Source organism: Prionailurus bengalensis, chromosome B3 (genome assembly GCF_016509475.1).
Source record: "Prionailurus bengalensis isolate Pbe53 chromosome B3, Fcat_Pben_1.1_paternal_pri, whole genome shotgun sequence".
NCBI classification, from domain to species: domain Eukaryota; kingdom Metazoa; phylum Chordata; class Mammalia; order Carnivora; family Felidae; genus Prionailurus; species Prionailurus bengalensis.
This window is the reverse complement of record NC_057355.1, coordinates 71,948,923-71,972,641: the sequence shown is the minus strand read 5'-3', so window position 1 is coordinate 71,972,641 and position 23,719 is coordinate 71,948,923. Positions and strand designations below refer to the sequence as shown.

General features: G+C 40.0%; 1 protein-coding gene across 3 annotated transcripts in view; it reads left to right on the top strand.

Annotated features, from left to right (window-relative positions):
• RNASE9 (ribonuclease A family member 9 (inactive)) overlaps nt 1-23,719 on the top strand; it is a 73,423-nt gene that overhangs the window by 10,497 nt on the left and 39,207 nt on the right. Inside the window, exons 2-4 of one of the 3 annotated variants that reach the window (XM_043554200.1) lie at nt 5,643-5,800; nt 9,305-9,431; nt 11,064-12,048. In XM_043554200.1, coding sequence (XP_043410135.1) covers nt 11,079-11,684 — 606 coding nt within the window. In that variant the 5' untranslated portion in view covers nt 5,643-5,800; nt 9,305-9,431; nt 11,064-11,078 and the 3' untranslated portion in view covers nt 11,685-12,048. Of the gene's footprint in view, nt 1-5,642; nt 5,801-9,268; nt 9,432-11,063; nt 12,049-23,719 lie in introns of those variants that run through there. The other 2 variants (XM_043554199.1, XR_006293042.1) reach the window with 2 other exon arrangements.

The window sequence follows — 23,719 nt, the reverse complement described above, 5'->3', positions numbered from 1 at the left end:
AAAACTGAGAACAAACTGAGGGTTGATGGGGGGTGGGAGGGAGGAGAGGGTGGGTGATGGGTATAGAGGAGGGCACCTTTTGGGATGAGCACTGGGTGTTGTATGGAAACCAATTTGTCAATAAATTTCATTAAAAAATAAATAAATAAATAAATAAATAAATAAATATTAAAAAATAACAAAAAAATCATATGTATTTGCCCATTTAATTAATTACCATTTACAATGTTCTTCATTCCTTTGTGGAGATTCACATTTCCAATTGGTATAATTTTCTCTTTGCCAGTTTACCTTCCCTGTTTGCTGGTGATGACTTTTTGTAAGCTCTGCAATCTAAGAATGCTTTTATTTTGCCTTCGTTTTTTAAAGATATCTTTACCAGGTATAGAATTTCTACCTTGACAACTTTCTTACTTTGAGTACTTTAATATTTTCCTGCTCTCTTCTTACTTACATTATTTCAGAAAAGAAATCTAACATCACCCCTCTCTTTGCTTCTCCAATCCTAGCATGCCATTTTTCTGAGGCTGCTTCTAAGGTTTTCTTTTCATGACTAGGTCAGGGTTGTTTTCTTCCCAATTTGGTTATGATGTGCCTTGGTATGGTTTTCTTCACGTTTTGTGCTTGGAGTTCATTGAGCTTTTTTTGATTTGTGAATTGATACTTTCCATCAACTTTTGAAAGTGTTTGGCTATTACTGCTTCTAATTTTTTTTCTATCCCCCTGCTTCTCCTTTTCAGAGACTCTAATTACTCATCTGAAGTCACTTGAATTCATTCTACAGCTTGCTGATGCTCTTTTCACTCTTTGTTTTGTTTTCTTGTTTGATGTTTCATTTGGATCATTTCTATAACCTTCAGATTCACTAATCTTTGTTCTACAGTATCTAATCTGCCATTAATCTCATCCAGTGTATTTTTCATCTCACACATTTTAGTTTTTATCTTTAAAAGTTTCAAAGTTTGATTTGTTTTTTTCTATTGTCTATGAATCTACTTAATTTTTTGCACAGAAGAAATCCAGTTATAATAATAATTAAAAAAATTTTTTAATGTTTATTTATTTTTTGAGAGAGCATGAGGAGGGGAGGGGCAAAAAGTGGGAGACACAGAATCCAAAGCAGACTCCAGGCTCTGAGCTGTCAGCACAGAGCCCAACACAGGGGCTCAAACCTGTGAACCATCAGGTCATGACCTGAGCCAAAATCAAGACTCAGATGCTTAACTAACTGAGCCACCCCTTATAATAACAGTTTTAATGTCTTTATTCTATGCCTTCTTATGGCCAAATGCAATTGAATGATTATTCTCCTCAGTATGGTTTTTGTTTATCTGCTTCCTTTTTTAGTAATTTTCTAAAAGTTTTTATTTATTTATTTTGAGAGATAGACAGTGTGTGTGAGTGGGAAAGGGGCAGAGAGAGAGAGGGAGAGAGAGAATCCCAAACAGGCTCTATTCCATCAGCATGGAGCCTGACTCAGGGCTCAATCCCATGAACTGTGAGATCATGACCTGAGCAGAAACCAGGAGTCGGACGCCTAACCTACTGGGTCACCCAGGTGCCCCCAGGCTTAGCTATTTTTGATTGGATGCCAGATGTTGTGAATTTTACCTTGTTGGTTTACCAGGTAAGGATATTTTTGCATTCCTATAAATTTTCTTGAACTATTTTCTGGGATGCACATAAGCTATTCGGAACCACTCGATCCTTTTGATTTGTTAGACGGGTACAGAGCAGTTGCAGCCTAAGGCTAATTATTGCCCATTACTGAGGCAAGACCTTCCTGAGTACTCTACCTAATATCCCATGCATCTTGACTTTTTCCAGCCTGGTTATGGGGTTAGGCACTATCTTCTCTGATCCTTTTAGATAATTCTTTCCCCAGCCTCAGGTGGTTTTCTCCCACACTCATGATAAACAGTACTCTGCTGCATACTTGAAAGGAACCCTGTGCAGATCTCCACATTTCTGTTCAAGGCAGTTCTTTCCTTTCTAGTACTGTGTCCTGTGGTCTCAAGTTTCTTGGCCTCCTTGTTTCCTCAATTCCTCCTCCTCATCTCCTGTAGTTTTCAGGCTCTTCCTGTTTGCCAACCCTTCACTTGTGCCTGAAATCTCTCTCCAGGCAGTAAGCCAGGCAAATTGTAGGACTCACCTTGTTAGTTTCCTGTATCTCAAAGATCAGTGTGTTTGGTTGTCTCATGTTAGTGTCTTGAAACTAATTTTTCCAGCATTTTATCAGTTTTAAAAATTGTTTCAGGTGGGAGGGTAAATCAGGTCCGTGTTATTCCATCTTGACTAGAAGATTATATTCATCCTTATGTATGCTTTCATTTTAAAACCAAATCTGGGGGTGTCTGGGTGGCTCAGTCAGTTAAGTGTCTGATTCTTGGTTTTAGCTCAGGTCATGATCTCATGGTTCACGAGTTCAAGCCCCATGTTGGACTCTGTGCTGACAGCGTGGAGTTGGTTTGGGATTCTTTCCCTCTCTCTCTGCTCCTCTCCCTCTCACTCTCTCTGTCTCTCTCTCTAAGTTAATAAATTAAAAAAAAAATTTAAAAACCTATATGTTAAAAAAAAAACACAAAAATTAGCGGTGCCTGGGTCGCTCAGTCAGTTAACCATCTGACTTCAGCTCAGGTCATGATCTCACGGCTGGTGAGTTCTAGTCCTGCGTTGGGCTCTGCGCTGACAGCTCAGAGCCTGGAGCCTGCTTCGGTTTCCATTTCCATCTCTCTCTGCCCCTCCAACACGTGTGCTCTGTCTCTATCAAAAATAAATAAACATTTAAAAAAATTAAAATTAAAATAAATAAATAAATAAAACCAAGTCTAGGGGAGCCTGGCTGGCTCAGTCGGTGGATCCTGCAACTCTTAATCTCAGGTTTGTAGGTTTGGGCCCCACGTTGGGTGTGGAGATTGCTTGAAAATAAAATCTTAAAAAAAAAACAAAACAAGTTTAAAGTGTGTTTGTCTAAACAGGCTCCTTAAAAATTTTGGAGATAAACCACCTCTCCTTGCTTTTCTAGTGAGAAGGTAGATCTATCATGGCAGAGTTGCACTCATAATGAGTTAATGATGCAAAAGCTAAGAAATATAGGAGTTTGATGAAGATCTCATAGGAAATAAGAATACTTTGTGAAGGCATAGATGAGCATTTTGCTTTTACTGCTGTAGAATATTGGGAAAGAGAGAAATTCTTTACAGCACAAGAAATTCTTTACCAAATTCTTTGGTAGCTCAAAGGGATGTCAATGGCTTTTGTGTTAAGTTTCAAAAATGTTAGTTGTTTAAAAGGGGAGGAAAAAACAACCCTATGTTTCATATTAAGACAATTGATAACAGAAAGAGAAACTATGATGATAACAGAAAGAGAAACTATGAAACTATGATGATCAACACTCACGTACAAAACTGTAACTTTCTGTTTTGTAACAGAGGTAAATTGTGCTGCCACCCTTAAGAGCTAGGGTTTTGGTGCAGATACAATGGATTGAGAAAAGAAATTCATACTTTTATTACACCTGAGTTTGAGAAGCACTTTCACACTGATCACATTTTCAAAGCACTTAAAAATTTTTTTTGAACATTTTTTATCTATTTTTGAGAGGCAGAGAGAGAGACAGAGCACTAGCAGTGGATGAGCAAAGAGAGAGATGGAGACACAGAATCTGAAGCAGCTCCAGGCTCTGAGCTGTCAGCACAGAGCCCAACACGGGGCTGGAACCCAGTAACTAACCGTGAGATCATGACCTGAGCTGAAGTTGGACACTTAACCAGAGCCACCCAGGCACCCCCAAAACATTTTTTTTCCCAAGCTGTTGCTGGTTTTTGAAGTTCATTTTTTTGGTGTCTTCTATTAGAGATCATTGTCATGTTATTTGTTTTGGGGTCAGATTTTCTTTGTACTCATGTATACAGGTATGTAATTCAGTCTATGCATATGTAATCAAGTTTTTCAGTAATTCAATAATTTTCTTAGTGGCTGTGCTCTTGTTTGGTTTAAGAAAGACATCCTTCACTAGCTCCAAAATTGTGAAAAATATTCTACTGTATATACTTGTATCATTATAATATCCTTAATGTTGTTTTAAAAATATTACTTTGACCTCTAGTCCATCATACATGGAAGAATGTGTTTGTGTGTGTATGGGTGGGTGGGTGTGAACACTGAAATCTGTTATTCTTTCTTTCTTTCTTTCTTTCTTTCTTTCTTTCTTTCTTTCTTTCTTTCTTTCTTTCTTTCTTTCTTTCTTATAATCTCTACACCCAATGCAGGGCTCAAACCCATAACCCCAAGGTCAAGAGTCACATGCTCCACTGACTGAGCCAGACAGGTTCCCCTATTTTTTCTTGATATAGAACCCACTGTCTCACTGGGCTTTATTTTCCTTTTCCCTGGCAAAATCTATGAAATATTCTATCCTAATATATTCTATGCTTCTATTTTCCTGTTATTTCTGATCACTGAGAAGGACCAAATTATGAGATCAAGCCATATCAGTGACGATATCTTAGTCTGTACCTGCTAAGCTCACACTGACATTACAGAAAAAAAAATAGCAGATATCAATGTAACAAATCTCAAAAAAAAATTTTTATATAGAATCATACAATAAAAAAGCGAATTAAGGCATACATAAATATAAACTTGCAGGAAACTGCAAATATGAAGAGATTTTTGTCATCCCGGAGCTGGCTTGACTCCATTTTTGCAATATAAGATGTCAAAATTACTCTATATTTGTGCTGTGAAGATTGATTTTCAATTATTGAGTAACTATTATTTTGTGTACGTCTATTAAGATCTGGTTTTGGACACATGTTCTTAAATATGAAGTGCCAGTATCTCAAACTGTCACATTTGATATCAGTTAACTTCCACTTTTGCATCAGGAAAAGTCAGTTCCTTTCTGTATTCTCCCTCTGTGAGCGCAAATATTCAGGTCTTTACTAGGGCCTGGACCCTAGTAAATGTCTTGAACAAAAGATGTGCATTTCAGGGAAGTCACGGATCCTCTTAGGACCTACAAAAATCACATTTTTCTCTAGATTTTCTCAACCTGACACCATTCTCAGTTTGGCTAGGGGTGTAAAGGTCAGAAGCATAAATATTGCCTCAAAATGTTTAAGCAGAGTCTAAATTTGAGGTTAGCTAAAACCTAGATTTTTCTTATGGAATTCAACGAAGAGGTACTCTGGGATTTACTCATAAAGGTAAGTCTAACTCTAAAGACTGAGTTTTTATCTTTGCTTAACCACTCAAACTTAGGAACTGACTCTTCCTGCTACTGAGCAAAAGTGGAAGTTAACTGATACCAAATGTGGCAGTCTGAGAAATTGGCACTTCATATTTAAGAACACGTCCAAAACCAGATCTTAAAAATCCATTTCGTAAGTGACATTTCTTAGAACTAATTTATTTTAAATTTGAAAAATAGATAGCTTTAAAGACAACAATAAGAAATCAACCATTCAGAAATAACAGTTTATTGAGGTTTTGTTTTGGTTCCTCCGCCCCCACCACATAATCTATATTTCCATTAATTGGGATCATGTTGTAGATGCAGTTCAATGTTTTATTTTTTGCCCAGCCATTTGTAATGGACATTTGCCACTGGTCTCCATCCCTTTCTTGTTTTGTAGGTAACAACCCTTCCTTCGGTCAGCAACTGGAATTCTGCTGGAATTTTAATGGTGTGGTTTTGCCTTTACTTCCCTGAGGAGGACATGTGTTACAGGTTGACCAATCAGAAGACCTCACAATCCTGGATTTACGCATGTGACAGAAACAAGGCCAATCGGTAAAGTTATTTTCTATATTGGATGAAAGTGGGAGAGGATGACACTTCCTACTGTGACCTTAAATATAGGCTATAAAGGTAACAATGATTTTCTCTGCAATTACATTGAGAGACCCTGCATGAGAATGAAGTTAGCATAGAAAACAGTGGTGGAAGAGAGAGAAAATAAGAGTGCAGTGAAAGATTTAATTTCTTCATCCTGCTGTGCCTCTTGGACTTGTTTTCTGTGAGTCAATATAGTTCCTCTTGTGTTTAAGTTAATTTGTTTGGTACTTCTATCACTTGTGACCAGATAATCCTACTACTATAATATTAAATATATTTCATATTTTTAAATTTTCATTGGTTAATTTATTTGTAAATTCTGGAAAACAATCTATTCTATAATATATAATTCTCTGACTACAGAATACTATCTCAAATATTAGCTTTTACTACAGTGGTTATTATTGTTTTTACCATATTTATGAACATATCAGACTCAATTTAACCTTTCCTCAAATTTTTGGATATTTATGTTTTCAAATTTCAAATTTTTGTCTTTATTAAGTAAAGCTTACTGTCCATATTTCTATATAAACTATTGCTGCTTAGAATCTTAGCTATTAAAAGTGGGGGGATATTATCAGCTTTTCAAAGCTTTTTATTATATTTGCCAACTTTTTCATTGTGATCACAAATGAGTGATTGCCCACCTTATCTCACTCAGCAGCATTGAGTTTATGAGGTATTGTAATTGTTACCAATTTGTAAGATACAATTTTAATTTTTCCTTTTGTGATTGAGCTATATAACTATTACACAATCATAATCCTTTGATGCCTTATTGTAAGGTCTGTTAAAAGTCTTGCATTTTAAAAATGATTTACTTTTAAAATACAACCTAATAATCTCTCTGAAATATGTATTTGTCTCCCTGGGGAGACTTTGACCCATCTTACTCTTGTATTTTATTTTTTTTAATTGTGACCAGGGACTCAAGACCTGCATAATAGAAAAGGCCCAGGATAGACAACCCCTCTCAGGCCCTTCCCTGCCTATACACCTATAAGTTACCCTAACCCTCCCAAGCACGTTTAAAAGCGGAGAGGAAAAGTGGGACTCAATCAGATATGTGCACACCCATGTTCAAAGAAGCATTATTCACTATAGCCAAACAGTGAAAGCAATTCATCTCAATTTTTTCCCAAAAACATTTACTGAAAAGGCCTAAAACTTCCCCCACTATTTTGGGATGTTTTCTATGTCATAAATTACATTTTTATGTATACAAAGGCAGTGCTTCTCAAACTTTAGTGGGCTAAGACTCACCTTGTGAACTTGTTTATAGTGCAGATATATGGGCCAATTCACAGAGGTTCTGATTAACGAGGTTTGAGGAAAACCCAGGAATCTGCAATCTACAGGGCGTCCAGGTGGTTCTGCTGTGTGAGGTTGCCAGGCAAAAACTTAAGAAGCATTGCATGAGCATGTTTCAATCCGTCTGTTCTCTGTTCTCTGTTTCTGTCTCTGTCTGTCTATCTGTCTTGCCCATTTACTGCGAATTCCCATTCCTACCCTGTGCCCCAAAGCAACCACTAATCTACTTTCTGTTCTGTCTCAGTACTAACTTTTGAACAAGTAGAAGAATGAATGTGAGTTGCTTTATTAGATATTAAAATATTTTATAAAATTAAAATAAGTAAAAGCATATCACTGGCAAGTGAATAGATAAAACCATCATCAAAACACAACAGATAGTTCAGAAATAGAATTGTTTAATATATAAGCTAACTTTTAAATTAGTGATGAGGGACCCCAAATCATTGGTACCGGGATTATGGAAAAATCATGTGAAAACAAAACCCACCTCTCACTATACTTCAAAATAAATTTCAGATGGGTAAAAGACTTAACATTTTTCAAAAATCCATAAAAGTAATACATTAGAATAGAAGCAAAAATGCATATACTTTGGGGTCAGAAAGGATTTTGACAAGTATGAAACTACAATCTGAATTCATAAATAAAAAAATTAAGAAGTTTAGGGTACAAAAGTCAAGGAGGTATCCTGGGCAGGCCCTGAGGCATGTCCTCAGCAGGAGCCTGAACTCTGCTCTCCATGCACCTGCTGTTCCGTTTTCTGCAGCCCAAGATGCCACAGACACTCCAGGTTCTCATTTATGGGAATGTGTGCTGAGCTCCCTGGACTTTCACAATGGTCTCACTCTCCTGAAGAGACTCCCCAGGGGAGTCTGATAAGAGTGTAGAAGCAGGGGTGGGAGGAAGGGTTCATGCTTATGGCCACACCAAGACTGCCCAGTCTCACGTCACCACTGCAGGCCAGTTTTTCTTTCCAGTCCCATTCTCTGCTCTCCTGCCTTCAATCCTCCTGTTCTCTCTACTTTCTCATATGTGCCCCCCACATCTGCCTTTTTAAAAAAAATGTTTATTTATTTTTGAGAGAGAGAGCAAGTAGGAGGGGCAGAGAGAGAGAGAGACAGAGGATCTGAAGCGGGCTCTGCACTGACAGCAAAGAGCCAGATGACAGGTTTGAACTCACAAACCTTGAGATCATGAACTGAGCTGAAGTAAGATGCTTAACCAACTGAGCCACTCAGGCACCCCCAACATCTGCCTGTCTCTAACTCCTCCATTCTCTGACTTTTTCTACTCACATATACAAAGGTTAGATCCAACCTGTTTCCATCTCCACGTAGCTCAGAGTCTCTGGGTTATGAGTATTGGAGAATCACTCAGGTTGCCTTAAGGGAAGACTTCTCTTATGCCAAGGCCACAGTGGAGTAAGAAAACCCAGGAAACTCTCCTGCAGCAGCTCAGCTAGGCTTCATGGCACGTGGGCCAGCACGTGGGCCAATTTCTTACAGCACTCCAGTGGTTCAAACACAATTCTAGTCCTCCCCACTTATTTTTTTTTTTTAGTAGGCTCCACACCCATCACAGAGCCCAATGTGGAGCTTGAACTCACGACCCTGAGATGAAGACCTGAGAACAAGAGTCAGACGCTCCACCGACGGAGCCACTCAGGCGCCCCTGGTTCTTGCCACTTTTGTGATCTCTGTGTTTCTGTTAGTTTCTTCTGACAGAGTTACAAAGACAGCCTAGAGAAGGAAGCACAGGTTGGCCTCAGGAAGGGAAACTAGACTGATAAGGGCCACAAAATAGCAGTGAAGAATCGAATCGTAGATGTCAGACAGACTTGTGACCTGAGCATGAACCAGGGTTTTGCCAGGCCCAGTGTAAGATTTTAAGCAACCTCCTTTCACAAAGAAATGCTGATTACAATGAAGACAAAAACAATACTAGAAAACATCATAAGGCTGTTTGGATGATGAAGATGGTAATGTATAGATAGTGCTTTGTACATCATTGCTTGTTGTGTTAGCCATTATTATTTATTATTTGTATATATATTTATTTATGTACAAATTAATATTATTTTGCATATTACTTATGTATTTATTTCAGCTGCTCACAGCTGTTTTTCTCCCTTTCTACTCCAAGCTCCTGTGCTCTAAGGGGAGGCCAATTCCCCTAATATCAGGATCTCTGCAGCCCAGCCCTGAGGCATCCATTCTCTGAAGCATAGTCACCACAAGGACTGAACAAGGTCAAGAGACTCCAGGCACAGGTAGGCCTGGAAGCCTGTTCTCCAGTGTACCTAAAGCACTTGCCTTTGTCTGGGAAGTCTCCTTGGAGAATTGATTAACAGCCAGATTTGGAGTAGAAATGGAAAATGATAGATAGGCCCAGGAGTTCTCTGTGAGAGATGACACTTTGTACTAAAGGGTAGTCTGTCCCCTGGTATCTAGCTGTTGGGCACAATTCCTGTAACACATGTTACTACTGTTCAGACTCTTGCAAGGAAAGTTTTAAAATAATTATTTAACATAACAACCACAAAGATTAGTAATAATGTGCTTCATTAGTATGTACCAAATTAAACATTTTCATTTCTTTTAAGGTAGAAGAATTTTTTAAATAATGTAACTCATCTCAGTTTTATGCATTTGTGCTGCAGAGACACTTGCTCACGTGTATTTAAAGTACTGGGGGGTATTGGGGTGCCTGGATGCGTCACTTGGTTAAGCATCCAAGTCGTGATTTCAGCTCCAGTCTTGATCTCAGGGTTTGTGAATTCGAGCCCTGCATCAGGCTCTGCACTGACAGTGAGGAGCCTGCTTGGGATTCTCTCACTCTCCCTTTCTCTCTGCCCCTCCCCTGTTCACACTCTCTCTCTCAAAAATAAATAAACTTAAAATAAATAAATAAATAAATAAATAAATAAATAAATAAATAAAGTACTGGGGGATTTTGGTGCAGCCTGCTGTGGGGTGAATAGACAGGTGGATGCACTGACATCGAGGAAAGTAAGGACTGAAATATCTCCTGATGAGGTTACCGTAACTCTGCAGACAGGCTCACAGGGTGGAGAGAGTTTAGGGATGCGAAACCTGATCACAGCAGAAACCATGAAGTCTATCTAAGAGAAGAAAAAAATAGGATAAAAAAACACCCCCACAAGGTAAGTGATGCCCCTTGGTGGCAGAGCCATTCTGAGTGGTAACAGGAGGCAGAAGAGGCTACAAAATGGACCGAGCAGCTCCAGGCAAGGAGGTCGTGCTGAAAGCATATTCACAAAGAAAAGCAGATGGTGTTCACCCGACCCCATGTACCTTGCTTGATCCCTTCTCCCAGGGCGTCTATGGTCTGAGATGAGCAAGAGGAGAAGTCATAAGATGAAGAATTTTCCTCAAAGCAGCAGGCGGAGGGGAGGGAGGATCACTTACAGCTCTCTACGGTGTGAGTTCACAACTCCTAAGAAGAGAACAGATGCATTTGTTCCAGATGGTGGGAGCCTCTTCTCTGCCTGTCTGTCTATCTGTCTGTCTGTCTCTCTCTCTCTCCCCTCTCCCCACTGCTGTCTTGACCTTCTCTCTCCTTCCCTCCTGCCCTCCATCTCTCCTTTTCTCTCTTCCTCATCCTTCCTTGTTTGCTCACCGCTCTCTCTCCTTTTCTCTCCCTCCTTCCTTCACCTTTTCCTTTCATATCGACAGTCTTCCCGACTGAGTACAGGCCTAGGAAGGTTACTTTTTAGTCCATACTTCAGAAATGGTTAAATATATTCTGAATTGTCAATTTGAATACTGCCCAAAGTCTTCGAGCTCAGAACGGCGGTAAGTGGCAGAAAGGAATGTTGCCCAGCACAGGAATAGAAGTGGGCACAGTATGGAAATGGCTCACATCCCCTTATCTTTCGTAGTCCCCCCTGGAAAGCATGTGGACTCTGATCACCCTGCGGCCCCTCACTCTGCTGCTCCTGCTGCTCCTGCTACTGCAGCCACTGCAGTTGAAAATCTTGCACAAATATGTTCCGTTGTCAGCAGAAGAGATAGAGCAATTTGAAGATTATTTGGAGGAAATGCGCAGCACAGGACCTACCCTACCAACCCCTAAGGATGTTTTCAAAAGGCGCACCATTATTGATCCGGGAAGACCCTTAACTGATTCCAACTACTGCACTGATGAAATAAAGACGAAAAATGTCCACAACAGATTCCGTTGTGTAAAAGAACATTTCTTCCTCCAGATATCATTTGAGGAACTGCAAGACATCTGTAACAACCTGTTTGTGTCTTGTAAGAATGGGGTGAAGAGATGTCACAGGAGCAGGCAATCAATAAAAGGAGTGTACTGTAATTTAATCGAAGGAGTGGTAATGACAGACTGTGTCTATGAATCTTCTTACAGGCAGGGACAGGTCCTTATGATTTGTCGATGGCAAAATGATATTCAAGAAGTTATCCCTGCTTACATAAATGATATTATGGAGATAAATGATACTATCAAGGAGAAACATGTCTTCCACGGTTACTTCCAGTGACCCTTCTAAAAGAGTATTCTCTAAGAAGTCAAGAGTAGGACACATCGCTCGCCATATGGATCCTTACAGTTCAAAATTGAGAACGGTAACGTTGATCCTATCAATTTTAATCATCCACCTTCTTCCCTTCTTCTCCTGACACCATGCAAACAATGTGGGCTAAGTTCACAGACGGTGCTCTGAGATGTGGCTTCAAACAGGTCATGTCATTTAGCACGTTTTGGATGTGTTTGGAGGGTGAATGCCTGAAGGGAAAGGGTGGCTGGCTCCAAGAGGGACAGGAAATGGTTATCTGGAGTGTGCTCCTATGTTGTCTTCACGTACCTCTCTAGCTCAGTAGAAATAATAAAGTGCATTGACCTAGTGAAGTGTCTCTGGTATGGTTATGTGGGGTTTCTGGGTTGGGAATTACTTTTCTCTGTGATGTAATTTGAAAGAAAAAGAACCTAAAGCTTCTCAAGAAATTGTGCAATTAAACTTTCCAGTGCTATATTTGTAGATATTTCACCCATTCTGTTCTTTCCACACAACAAAATACTCAACAAAAACATAAAGGTGTAGATTCTAATAGAGACATCTCAGGATAAATACTGAAATATTCAGGATAGCAAGCTCCCCGAGGTACTTTTCAAGTGTCCAATAGTATTTTTGTAGATTCCCACACCTTTGCTTTAGCTTAGGCAGCAACACTGTTCACAAAACTACAAAAAATTCCTCACTTTCTGGCAGTCACATTTATTCACAATCCTTTTCCTGGCTTGCCAGTAGATGTGGCTTCATTTGAGAATACACCACTTCCAAAAAAGGCTGGAGAATCTGTATGATGAAGGAAATCTATTTGTCCAGTTCAGGTAATAATTTCTCTCCCTTTGTGAAATCTCTTAACATCTTTTTTAAAGTTTATTTATTTTGAGAGAGAGAGAGAGAGAGAGAGAGAGAGAGAGAGAGAGAGAGAGAATGGGAGAGGGGCAGAGAGACAGGGAGAGAGAGAATCCCAAGCAGGCTCCGAGCTGTAAGTGTGGAACCCGAGGCGGGGCTCAATCTCACAAACTATGAGATTCTGACCTGAGCCAAAATCAAATGTTGGATGCTTAATTGACTGAACCACCCAGCCCCCCCTTAATATCTTTTTGTTATTATTTTCAGTAACTTAAGGCAAATGGGATAAGAAGGAGTGAAGGGAGATGGTAGGGAGAGTGTCTGTTACTTTTGCACATCGTAATGAAATCCAATCCACTTATTTCTTCCCCAGTCCTTATTCTTGTCTTCAGACTCAGAGCTAAGATCCTACTTTATCAATTAGTTGATGCAAATAAGGGTCTAGGGACAAAGATTCAGATCCCATTTCAGTGACTAAGGGAGAACCACTGTTCACATGGAGACTTGTGGCTTTTAATCGTAATGTCTGAGTGAATGAGGATCCCATCAAACTTTAGAAATCTCCATCTCTAAAAGTCAACCTTCAGCTGAAGAAGTTCTGCATATAGGCTAGCATGAGTACGTGCTATGGACCATCTCGTCTGGGACATGCTCATTTCACCTATCTTGGGATTATCCAACATATAATATATTTGTGAGAGTATGGTATAGTACAGTAAATAAGGCAGGAAATGACCATAACATATCTCCTTCTCTCCAGATAAATGATCTGATCCATACACATTAGAGACATGGAAATAGAACAAAGATTATTTATACAGATTGTTCTTTTTATCTAATAATGCATTAAAAAATCCAGGTCCTGGCCTCAATCCATGAGATTCTTTAAGATATATCAAAACTATAATTTTTAGCTTTACCCATTGTATGATTTCAAAAGATTATCATCCTGTCTCCATTAGCATTCTCTCTTCCTTAATACCAAATTAATAAGATGAATATTGTCCATAACCTTGACTCATATCACAATTTATTCTTTATGTTAGAATCCCTTGAGTTGATGCAACATTAATTTTTTAATTGTTATAAAATATACATAGCACAAAATTTACTACTTAAGCCACTTTTTAAAAAAGTACTTATTTTTGAGAGAGAGATCATGAGCAGCAGAGGGGCAGAGAGAGAAGGACACAGAGGATCTGAAGCGGGCCTGTGCTGGGAGTGGAGAGCTCCATGCAGGACTTAAACTCAGGAACCGTGAGATCATGACCTGAGCCAAAGTCAGACACTTAACCAACCGAGGCGTCCAGGCGCCCCTTCTTTAGCCATTTTTAAGTGTATACTTCAGTAGCAGTAAGTGCATTCACACTGTTGTGCAACCATCACACCAGCCAGCTCCAGAAAATTTTCATCTTGCAAAGCAAAACTCTGTGTATGTTAAACAATGACTCCCCCATTTACCCCTCCTCTCAGCCGCAGACAACCCCCATTCCACTTTGTGTCTTATGAATTTGACTATTCTAGATACCCCATATGAGTAGAACCATACAGTATTTGTCCTTCTGTGACTGTCTTATTCCATGTTTTCAGGATTCATCTATATTTTAGCATGTGTCAGAAGTTGTTTCCTTTTTAAGGTTGAATAGTATTCCATTGAATGTAGACACTACAGGTTGTTTATCCATTCATCCATCAATGAACACTTACTTGGGTTGCTTCTACTTTTTGGCTATTGTGAACAATGCTGTTTTGAGCAAGCATGTACAAATATCTGTTTGAGCCTTTGCTTTCTATTCTTTTGGGTCTATTACCGGAAATGAAATTGCTGGATAATATAGTAATTCTATTTTTAATTTTTTGAGAAACCACCACACTCTTTTCCATAGCAGCTACACCATTTGACATCCCACTAGCAGAGCACTAAGTTTTCATTTTCTCCAATCTTATCTTCACCAAAACTTGTCAGTTTCTTTCTTTCTTTTTTTTAATAATAGCAATCCTAATAGGTGTGAAGTGGTGATACAACATTAATTTTAAATTTTAATTATTCAGTGAAGGAATGTAGGCCACCACATTTGTAACAGTAAGAAAAAAAAATTGTGTTTGTTTCCTAACCAAAATAAACCCTAATCGGTATTGTCTTTAGAAAATTTATGATGCACATAATGTTATTGAATAAGAGTGGAAGAGTAGAATCCAATACGCAGAGAGCACGGTAGTTCCATATCTTCTATTCTAGCACAACATTCTCCAACAACATTAGGGGGAGTATAGAACCAAAGCTTGTCGCTATCCCTATCCTGCTCCTTACTGAAGAAAACTGATGATGCCTAGTTGAACCCTATCCATTTACCCCTGCATACTTTTGTGCGAAGTTGAATTCGTATTTCTGGTTGACTTGAAGCATACAAGAATGGTTTTTCAATTATAATGTATATAGCAGTCATAATACCTCACACTGTATATGCTCTATAATATAAAGATTTCAAAGTGTTTTCATGTACTTGTTCATTGTTGGTCACCATAACACTGTGTCACAAATGAAGGAGTCATATTCTCTGTCAACTGTTTGCTCAGAAATATGCTTGGTCACTTGTCCTGATCACACACAACTTAGGACCAGCAATGACATCACACACTTTATCCAAACCTTTCTTTTCTTTCTTTCTTTAAGATGGATATCTTTCACATGTATGAAATATAAAGATCTTGATATCTATGAGCTATCATATTTTTTGAAACACAAGAAAGAAATGGTTTGTCCCTTATTGCATTTGGTGCATTCTATGATTTGCATTGAGTATGAGATAAATATTCCACCCCAGTTTTCATAGTCAGAAGATTACAAAAGCTAGTAAATATTATCAAGTTCTTCTCTAAGAGATCAAAGGAGATACCTCCAGTGACATAGAGCCTCTCCAGACATGACTCTAATCTATCAAAACAAAAAGTAGAAAATACTTTATCCAAATGAGATTTTGAACTCAGGAACACCTTTTCTGTAAGACTGGACTCTGACACTATGTTTTCCAACTACTAGAATATAAACTTCAGGAGAACAAGGACATTCACAGTGATAATGAGTATATATACAAATTGACATTTCAAAATGTCAATATTTGACATTATTCAGTTGTTGAAGATTGTCTTCCTTCTCTTATTAAAATATATTCAGGGGTGCCTGGGTGGCTCAGTCCGTTAAGTATCTGACTATTGGTTTCAGCTCAGGTAATGACCTTGTGGTTCGTGTGTTCAAGCCCCACCTTGGATTCTGCACAGACAGTGCAGAGCCTGCTTGGAATTCTCTCTCTCTCCCTTTCTCTGCCCCTCCCACATGTGTGCAAGCTCTCTCTCTCTCAAAATAAATAAACTTTTTAAAAAATGAAAAAAATCTTCATTAGAAGTAAGTATAAGCAATTCACCACTTTAATATATGCTCTAACAGTAGTGGCAGAGCAGAGGGAAGAGCAGCAGGTTTCGAGGATTTCAGGAAGCAAAACATTTTATGGATATTGGGCTAGAAGCTTGTGAAACAAATGTCAAAATGGAGGGAGTACTTCTAAGAAAGAGTAGACATTAAGAATATGAAAGGGAGAAATTTCAAGGAGGAAGCAAGAGTAAGAGAAAGAGGTAGAGAGGGAAGATGAAAGCAAGTCTTGGTCACGAGGAGGCCTTCATACCAGGAATAAAGGTTATGTCAATAAAGGGCAATTTTTTTTTTTTCTGAAATTTATTGACAAATTGGTTTCCATACAACACCCAGTGCTCATCCCAAAAGGTGCCCTCCTCAATACCCATCACCCACCCTCTCCTCCCTCCCACCCCCCATCAACCCTCAGTTTGTTCTCAGTTTTTAACAGTCTCTTATGCTTTGGCTCTCTCCCATTCTAACCTCTTTTTTTTTTTTTTCCTTCCCCTCCCCCATGGGTTCCTGATAAGTTTCTCAGGATCCACATAAGAGTGAGACCATATGGTATCTGTCTTTCTCTGTATGGCTTATTTCACTTAGCATCACACTCTCCAGTTCCATCCACGTTGCTACAAAAGGCCATATTTCATTTTTTCTCATTGCCATGTAATATTCCATTGTGTATATAAACCACAATTTCTTTATCCATTCATCAGTTGATGGACATTTAGGCTCTTTCCATAATTTGGCTATTGTTGAGAGTGCTGCTATGAACATTGGGGTACAAGTGGCCCTATGCATCAGTGCTCCTGTATCCCTTGGATAAATTCCTAGCAGTGCTATTGCTGGGTCATAGGGTAGGTCTATTTTTAATTTTCTGAGGAACCTCCACACTGCTTTCCAGAGCGGCTGCACCAATTTGCATTCCCACCAACAGTGCAAGAGGGTTCCCGTTTCTCCACATCCTCTCCAGCATCTATAGTCTCCTGATTTGTTCATTTTGGCCACTCTGACTGGCGTGAGGTGATACCTGAGTGTGGTTTTGATTTGTATTTCCCTGATAAGGAGCGACGCTGAACATCTTTTCATGTGCCTGTTGGCCATCCGGATGTCTTCTTTAGAGAAGTGTCTATTCATGTTTTCTGCCCATTTCTTCACTGGGTTATTTGTTTTTCGGGTGTGGAGTTTGGTGAGCTCTTTATAGATTTTGGATACTAGCCCTTTGTCCGATATGTCATTTGCGAATATCTTTTCCCATTCCGTTGGTTGCCTTTTAGTTTTGTTGGTTGTTTCCTTTGCTGTGCAGAAGCTTTTTATCTTCATAAGGTCCCAGTAATTCACTTTTGCTTTTAATTCCCTTGCCTTTGGGGATGTGTCGAGTAAGAGATTGCTACGGCTGAGGTCAGAGAGGTCTTTTCCTGCTTTCTCCTCTAAGGTTTTGATGGTTTCCTGTCTCACATTTAGGTCCTTTATCCATTTTGAGTTTATTTTTGTGAATGGTGTGAGAAAGTGGTCTAGTTTCAACCTTCTGCATGTTGCTGTCCAGTTCTCCCAGCACCATTTGTTAAAGAGGCTGTCTTTTTTCCATTGGATGTTCTTTCCTGCTTTGTCAAAGATGAGTTGGCCATACGTTTGTGGGTCTAGTTCTGGGGTTTCTATTCTATTCCATTGGTCTATGTGTCTGTTTTGGTGCCAATACCATGCTGTCTTGATGATGACAGCTTTGTAGTAGAGGCTAAAGTCTGGGATTGTGATGCCTCCTGCTTTGGTCTTCTTCTTCAAAATTCCTTTGGCTATTCGGGGCCTTTTGTGGTTCCATATGAATTTTAGGATTGCTTGTTCTAGTTTCGAGAAGAATGCTGGTGCAATTTTGATTGGGATTGCATTGAATGTGTAGATAGCTTTGGGTAGTATTGACATTTTGACAATATTTATTTTTCCAATCCATGAGCAGGGAATGTCTTTCCATTTCTTTAAATCTTCTTCAATTTCCTTCAGAAGCTTTCTATAGTTTTCAGCATACAGATCCTTTACATCTTTGGTTAGATTTATTCCTAGGTATTTTATGCTTCTTGGTGCAATTGTGAATGGGATCAGTTTCTTTATTTGTCTTTCTGTTGCTTCATTGTTAGTGTATAAGAATGCAACTGATTTCTGTACATTGATTTTGTATCCTGCAACTTTGCTGAATTCCTGTATCAGTTCTAGCAGACTTTTGGTGGAGTCTATCGGATTTTCCATGTATAATATCATGTCATCTGCAAAAAGCGAAAGCTTGACTTCATCTTTGCCAATTTTGATGCCTTTGATTTCCTTTTGTTGTCTGATTGCTGATGCTAGAACTTCCAGCACTATGTTAAACAGCAGCGGTGAGAGTGGGCATCCTTGTCGTGTTCCTGATCTCAGGGAAAAAGCTTTCAGTTTTTCCCCGTTGAGGATGATGTTAGCTGTGGGCTTTTCATAAATGGCTTTTATGATCTTTAAGTATGTTCCTTCTATCCCGACTTTCTCAAGGGTTTTTATTAAGAAAGGGTGCTGGATTTTGTCGAAGGCCTTTTCTGCATCGATTGACAGGATCATATGGTTCTTCTCTCTTTTTTTGTTAATGTGATGTATCACGTTGATTGATTTGCGAATGTTGAACCAGCCCTGCATCCCAGGAATGAATCCCACTTGATCATGGTGAATAATTCTTTTTATATGCCGTTGAATTCGATTTGCTAGTATCTTATTGAGAATTTTTGCATCCATATTCATCAGGGATATTGGCCTGTAGTTCTCTTTTTTTACTGGGTCTCTGTCTGGTTTAGGAATCAAAGTAATACTGGCTTCATAGAATGAGTCTGGAAGTTTTCCTTCCCTTTCTATTTCTTGGAATAGCTTGAGAAGGATAGGTATTATCTCTGCTTTAAACGTCTGGTAGAACTCCCCTGGGAAGCCATCTGGTCCTGGACTCTTATTTGTTGGGAGATTTTTGATAACCGATTCAATTTCTTCGCTGGTTATGGGTCTGTTCAAGCTTTCTATTTCCTCCTGATTGAGTTTTGGAAGCGTGTGGGTGTTCAGGAATTCGTCCATTTCTTCCAGGTTGTCCAATTTGTTGGCATATAAGTTTTCATAGTATTCCCTGATAATTGTTTGTATCTCTGAGGGATTGGTTGTAATAATTCCATTTTCATTCATGATTTTATCTATTTGGGTCATCTCCCTTTTCTTTTTGAGAAGCCTGGCTAGAGGTTTGTCAATTTTGTTTATTTTTTCAAAAAACCAACTCTTGGTTTCGTTGATCTGCTCTACAGTTTTTTTAGTTTCTATATTGTTTATTTCTGCTCTGATCTTTATTATTTCTCTTCTTCTGCTGGGCTTAGGCTGCCTTTGCTGTTCTGCTTCTAGTTCCTTTAGGTGTGCTGTTAGATTTTGTATTTGGGATTTTTCTTGTTTCTTGAGATAGGCCTGGATTGCAATGTATTTTCCTCTCAGGACTGCCTTTGCTGCGTCCCAAAGCGTTTGGATTGTTGTATTTTCATTTTCGTTTGTTTCCATATATTTTTTAATTTCTTCTCTAATTGCCTGGTTGACCCACTCATTCGTTAGTAGGGTGTTCTTTAACCTCCATGCTTTTGGAGGTTTTCCAGACTTTTTTCTGTGGTTGATTTCAAGCTTCATGGCATTGTGGTCTGAAAGTAAGCATGGTATAATTTCAATTCTTGTAAACTTATGAAGGGCTGTTTTGTGACCCAGTATATGATCTATCTTGGAGAATGTTCCATGTGCACTCGAGAAGAAAGTATATTCTGTTGCTTTGGGATGCAGAGTTCTAAATATATCTGTCAAGTCCATCTGATCCAATGTCTCATTCAGGGCCCTTGTTTCTTTATTGACCGTGTGTCTAGATGATCTATCCATTTCTGTAAGTGGTGTATTAAAGTCCCCTGCAATTACCACATTCTTATCAATAAGGTTGCTTATGTTTATGAGTAATTGTTTTATATATTTGGGGGCTCCGGTATTCGGTGCATAGACATTGATAATTGTTAGCTCTTCCTGATGGATAGACCCTGTAACTATTATATAATGTCCTTCTTCATCTCTTGTTACAGCCTTTAATTTAAAGTCTAGTTTGTCTGATATAAGTATGGCTACTCCAGCTTTCTTTTGGCTTCCAGTCGCATGATAAATAGTTCTCCATCCCCTCACTCTCAATCTAAAGGTGTCCTCAGGTCTAAAATGAGTCTCTTGTAGACAGCAAATAGATGGGTCTTGTTTTTTTATCCATTCTGATACCCTATGTCTTTTGGTTGGCGCATTTAATCCATTTACATTCAGTGTTATTATAGAAAGATACGGGTTTAGAGTCATTGTGATGTCTGTATGTTTTATGCTTATAGTGATGTCTCTGGGACTTTGTCTCACAGGGTCCCCCTTAGGATCTCTTGTAGGGCTGGTTTAGTGGTGACAAATTCCTTCAGTTTTTGTTTGTTTGGGAAGACCTTTATCTCTCCTTCTATTCTAAATGACAGACTTGCTGGATAAAGGATTCTTGGCTGCATATTTTTTCTGTCTAGCACCCTGAAAATCTCTTGCCAATTCTTTCTGGCCTGCCAAGTTTCAAAAGAGAGATCAGTCACGAGTCTTATAGGTCTCCCTTTATATGTGAGGGCACGTTTACCCCTTGCTGCTTTCAGAATTTTCTCTTTATCCTTGTATTTTGCCAGTTTCACTATGATATGTCGTGCAGAAGATCGATTCAAGTTACGTCTGAAGGGAGTTCTCTGTGCCTCTTGGATTTCAATGCCTTTTTCCTTCCCCAGTTCAGGGAAGTTCTCAGCTATGATTTCTTCAAGTACCCCTTCAGCACCTTTCCCTCTCTCTTCCTCCTCTGGGATACCAATTATGCGTATATTATTTCTTTTTAGTGTATCACTTAATTCTCTAATTTTCCCCTCATACTCCTGGATTTTTTTATCTCTCTTTTTCTCAGCTTCCTCTTTTTCCATAACTTTATCTTCTAGTTCACCTATTCTCTCCTCTGCCTCTTCAAGCCGAGCTGTGGTGGTTTCCATTTTGTTATGCATTTCGTTTAAAGCGTTTTTCAGCTCCTCGTGACTGTTCCTTAGTCCCTTGATCTCTGTAGCAAGAGATTCTCTGCTGTCCTGTATACTGTTTTCAAGCCCAGCGATTAATTTTATGACTATTATTCTAAATTCACTTTCTGTTATATTATTTAAATCCTTTTTGATCAGCTCATTAGCTGTTGTTATTTCCTGGAGATTCTTCTGAGGGGAGTTCTTCCGCTTGGTCATTTTGGATAGTCCCTGGCGTGGTGAGGACCTGCAGGGCACTTCCCCTGTGCTGTGGTGTATACCTGGAGTTGGTGGGCGGGGCCGCAGTCAGACCTGATGTCTGCCCCCAGCCCACCGCTGGGGCCACAGTCAGACTGGTGTGTGCCTTCTCTTCCCCTCTCCTAGGGGCGGGATTCACTGTGGGGTGGTGTGGCTCGTCTGGGCTACTTGCACCCTGCCAGGCTTGTGATGCTGGGGATCTGGCGTATTAGCTGGGGTGGGTAGGCAAGGTGCTCGGGGGCAGGAGGGGCAGGCTTAGATCGCTTCTCCTTAGGTGATCCACTTCAGGAGGGGCCCTGTGGCAGCGGGAGGAAGTCAGCTGCCTCTGCCGCGCAGAGTTGGGTGTTTGCGCGGAGCAAGTTCCCTGGCAGGAACCGGTTCCCTTTGGGATTTCGGCTGGGGGATGGGCGGGGGAAATGGCGCTGGCGAGCGCCTTTGTTCCCCACCAAACTGAGCTCTGTTGTCAGGGGGCTCAGCAGCTCTCCCTCCCTTTGTCCTCCAGCCTTCCCGCTTTCCGAGCAGAGCTGTTAATTTCTGACCTCCCAGACGCTAAGTCGCGCTTGCCGTCGGAACACAGTCCGCCCGGCCCCTCCGCTTTTGCAAGCCCGACTCGGGGGCTCTGCTTGGCCGGCGAGCCGCCCCTCCGCCCCGGCTCCCTCCCGCCAGTCCGTGGAGCGCGCACCGCCTCGCCGCCCTTCCTACCCTCTTCCGTGGGCCTCTCGTCTGTGTTTGGCTCCGGCGACTCTGTTCTGCTAATCCTCTGGCGGTTTTCTGGGTTATTTAGGCAGGTGTAGATGGAATCTAAGTGATCAGCAGGACGTGCGGTGAGCCCAGTGTCCTCCTAAGTCGCCATCTTGCCGCAACCTCTCAATAAAGGGCAATTTTAAGGGGCGCTGTTAGCACATGGGAAGTCATTAGTGAACATTATCCATTGTCTGTATCTTCACACTTTCTGTGCCTTTATGTGCTGACAGCCTGGAGGTCTGAAAGAATATTTCTAGAGAAGGCAGAGGGAGACAGTCCGAGGCCTCATTTCTAATAGCACACCTTCCCTTGCTGATCTTCAACAGGGTGTTGAACACTCACTAAGAGATGGAGTTGCCATAATCCATTGCCACTTAAAGATGTTAGGTTGCACATTTAGACAAATAGGTGGTGAAAGTTTTTTAGTGTCTCATTTGTTGACATTCTGACCCCGGCATTTTGGAGAAGGGGATAGTGACAAGAATTCAACAAGTGAGTAAATATCTAAGACTACTGGTCCTGTGACCTTCTGTTTTAATTATGGTATAGATGAATCCGATGCAACAAAGATTCTAAAATACAGTACCTCAAACAGATAACAGTTTATTTCTCCTTTCTATGACAATCCAGGGGAGGCAATTTGTCCAGGGTGGGAAGGTGATGGTGCTCTATGTGATCACTGAAGGACTGGGGTTCCTTCCACATGATCCACATGATCATTTCCCCAGCTCCGAGGTGTTGTCTTTGTCCAGTTGGCCGCAGCCAACTCACCACAGATCTGTACTCCAGTGCACAGGAATGGGAACAGGTAGAGGGAAGCCAGCTTTCTCTGAAGGGGACATGGCTAAGAATTTGCTCATATTTCTTCAGCTCATATCACACTGGCCAGAACTTAGTGCCAAGGGCACACTTAAGGTGAGAAATCTGCAGAATGTGGTTTGATACTAAAAGGAAGAATAGAAAAATGTATCTAGGGAAGCAATGATTGGTCTGTCAAACATCTGATCTGACCTAAGGAAATGTTTTTCTCAATGCAGTTGATCATCATTGTTACTATTATTCAGTCTTTAAACATCTGCCTTGACCAACTGCAGACCTCTATAGGAATTCAGGGAATGTACTCACTACTTACTGGCCTTCAAATATGAGCATTTCTAGGTAGGATTATTATTGAGGAATAGAGTGTTGGCTCCTTGTGCAGAATCTTATTTCAGCCAACCTGGAACAGTACAGAATCGATGACCAGTAATGTCAGCCTAAAGTGATTGCTAGAACCCACCAGCAAAGGTTTGGTCCATTGATTTTCAACTCTCACTCATGAACCAGAATCTTTAGTAAAACTTTAACAAAATTGCTGAAGCTCCTGGAGATTTATTTAATTCACTAGATGAGACCTAGCCATATGTATCTTTCACAACCTCCACAGGCAATTCTAAGATTCAGCCAGAGTTCAGGATAACTGAAAAGAGCGTCCATGCCAAAAGTCTAACTATTGAAACAAACCGGCAAGATGATTATACCCAAGATAGGAGATTCCTTTTACTAGAGGTGTGTGCATCAGGCTATCACGGATGGCTGAGAAAATTCACTAACATCCCACACCTAAGTCTCCTTGCTCTGATTGGTGGAAGGAAGCAACCCATTGAAAAATAATATGGGAC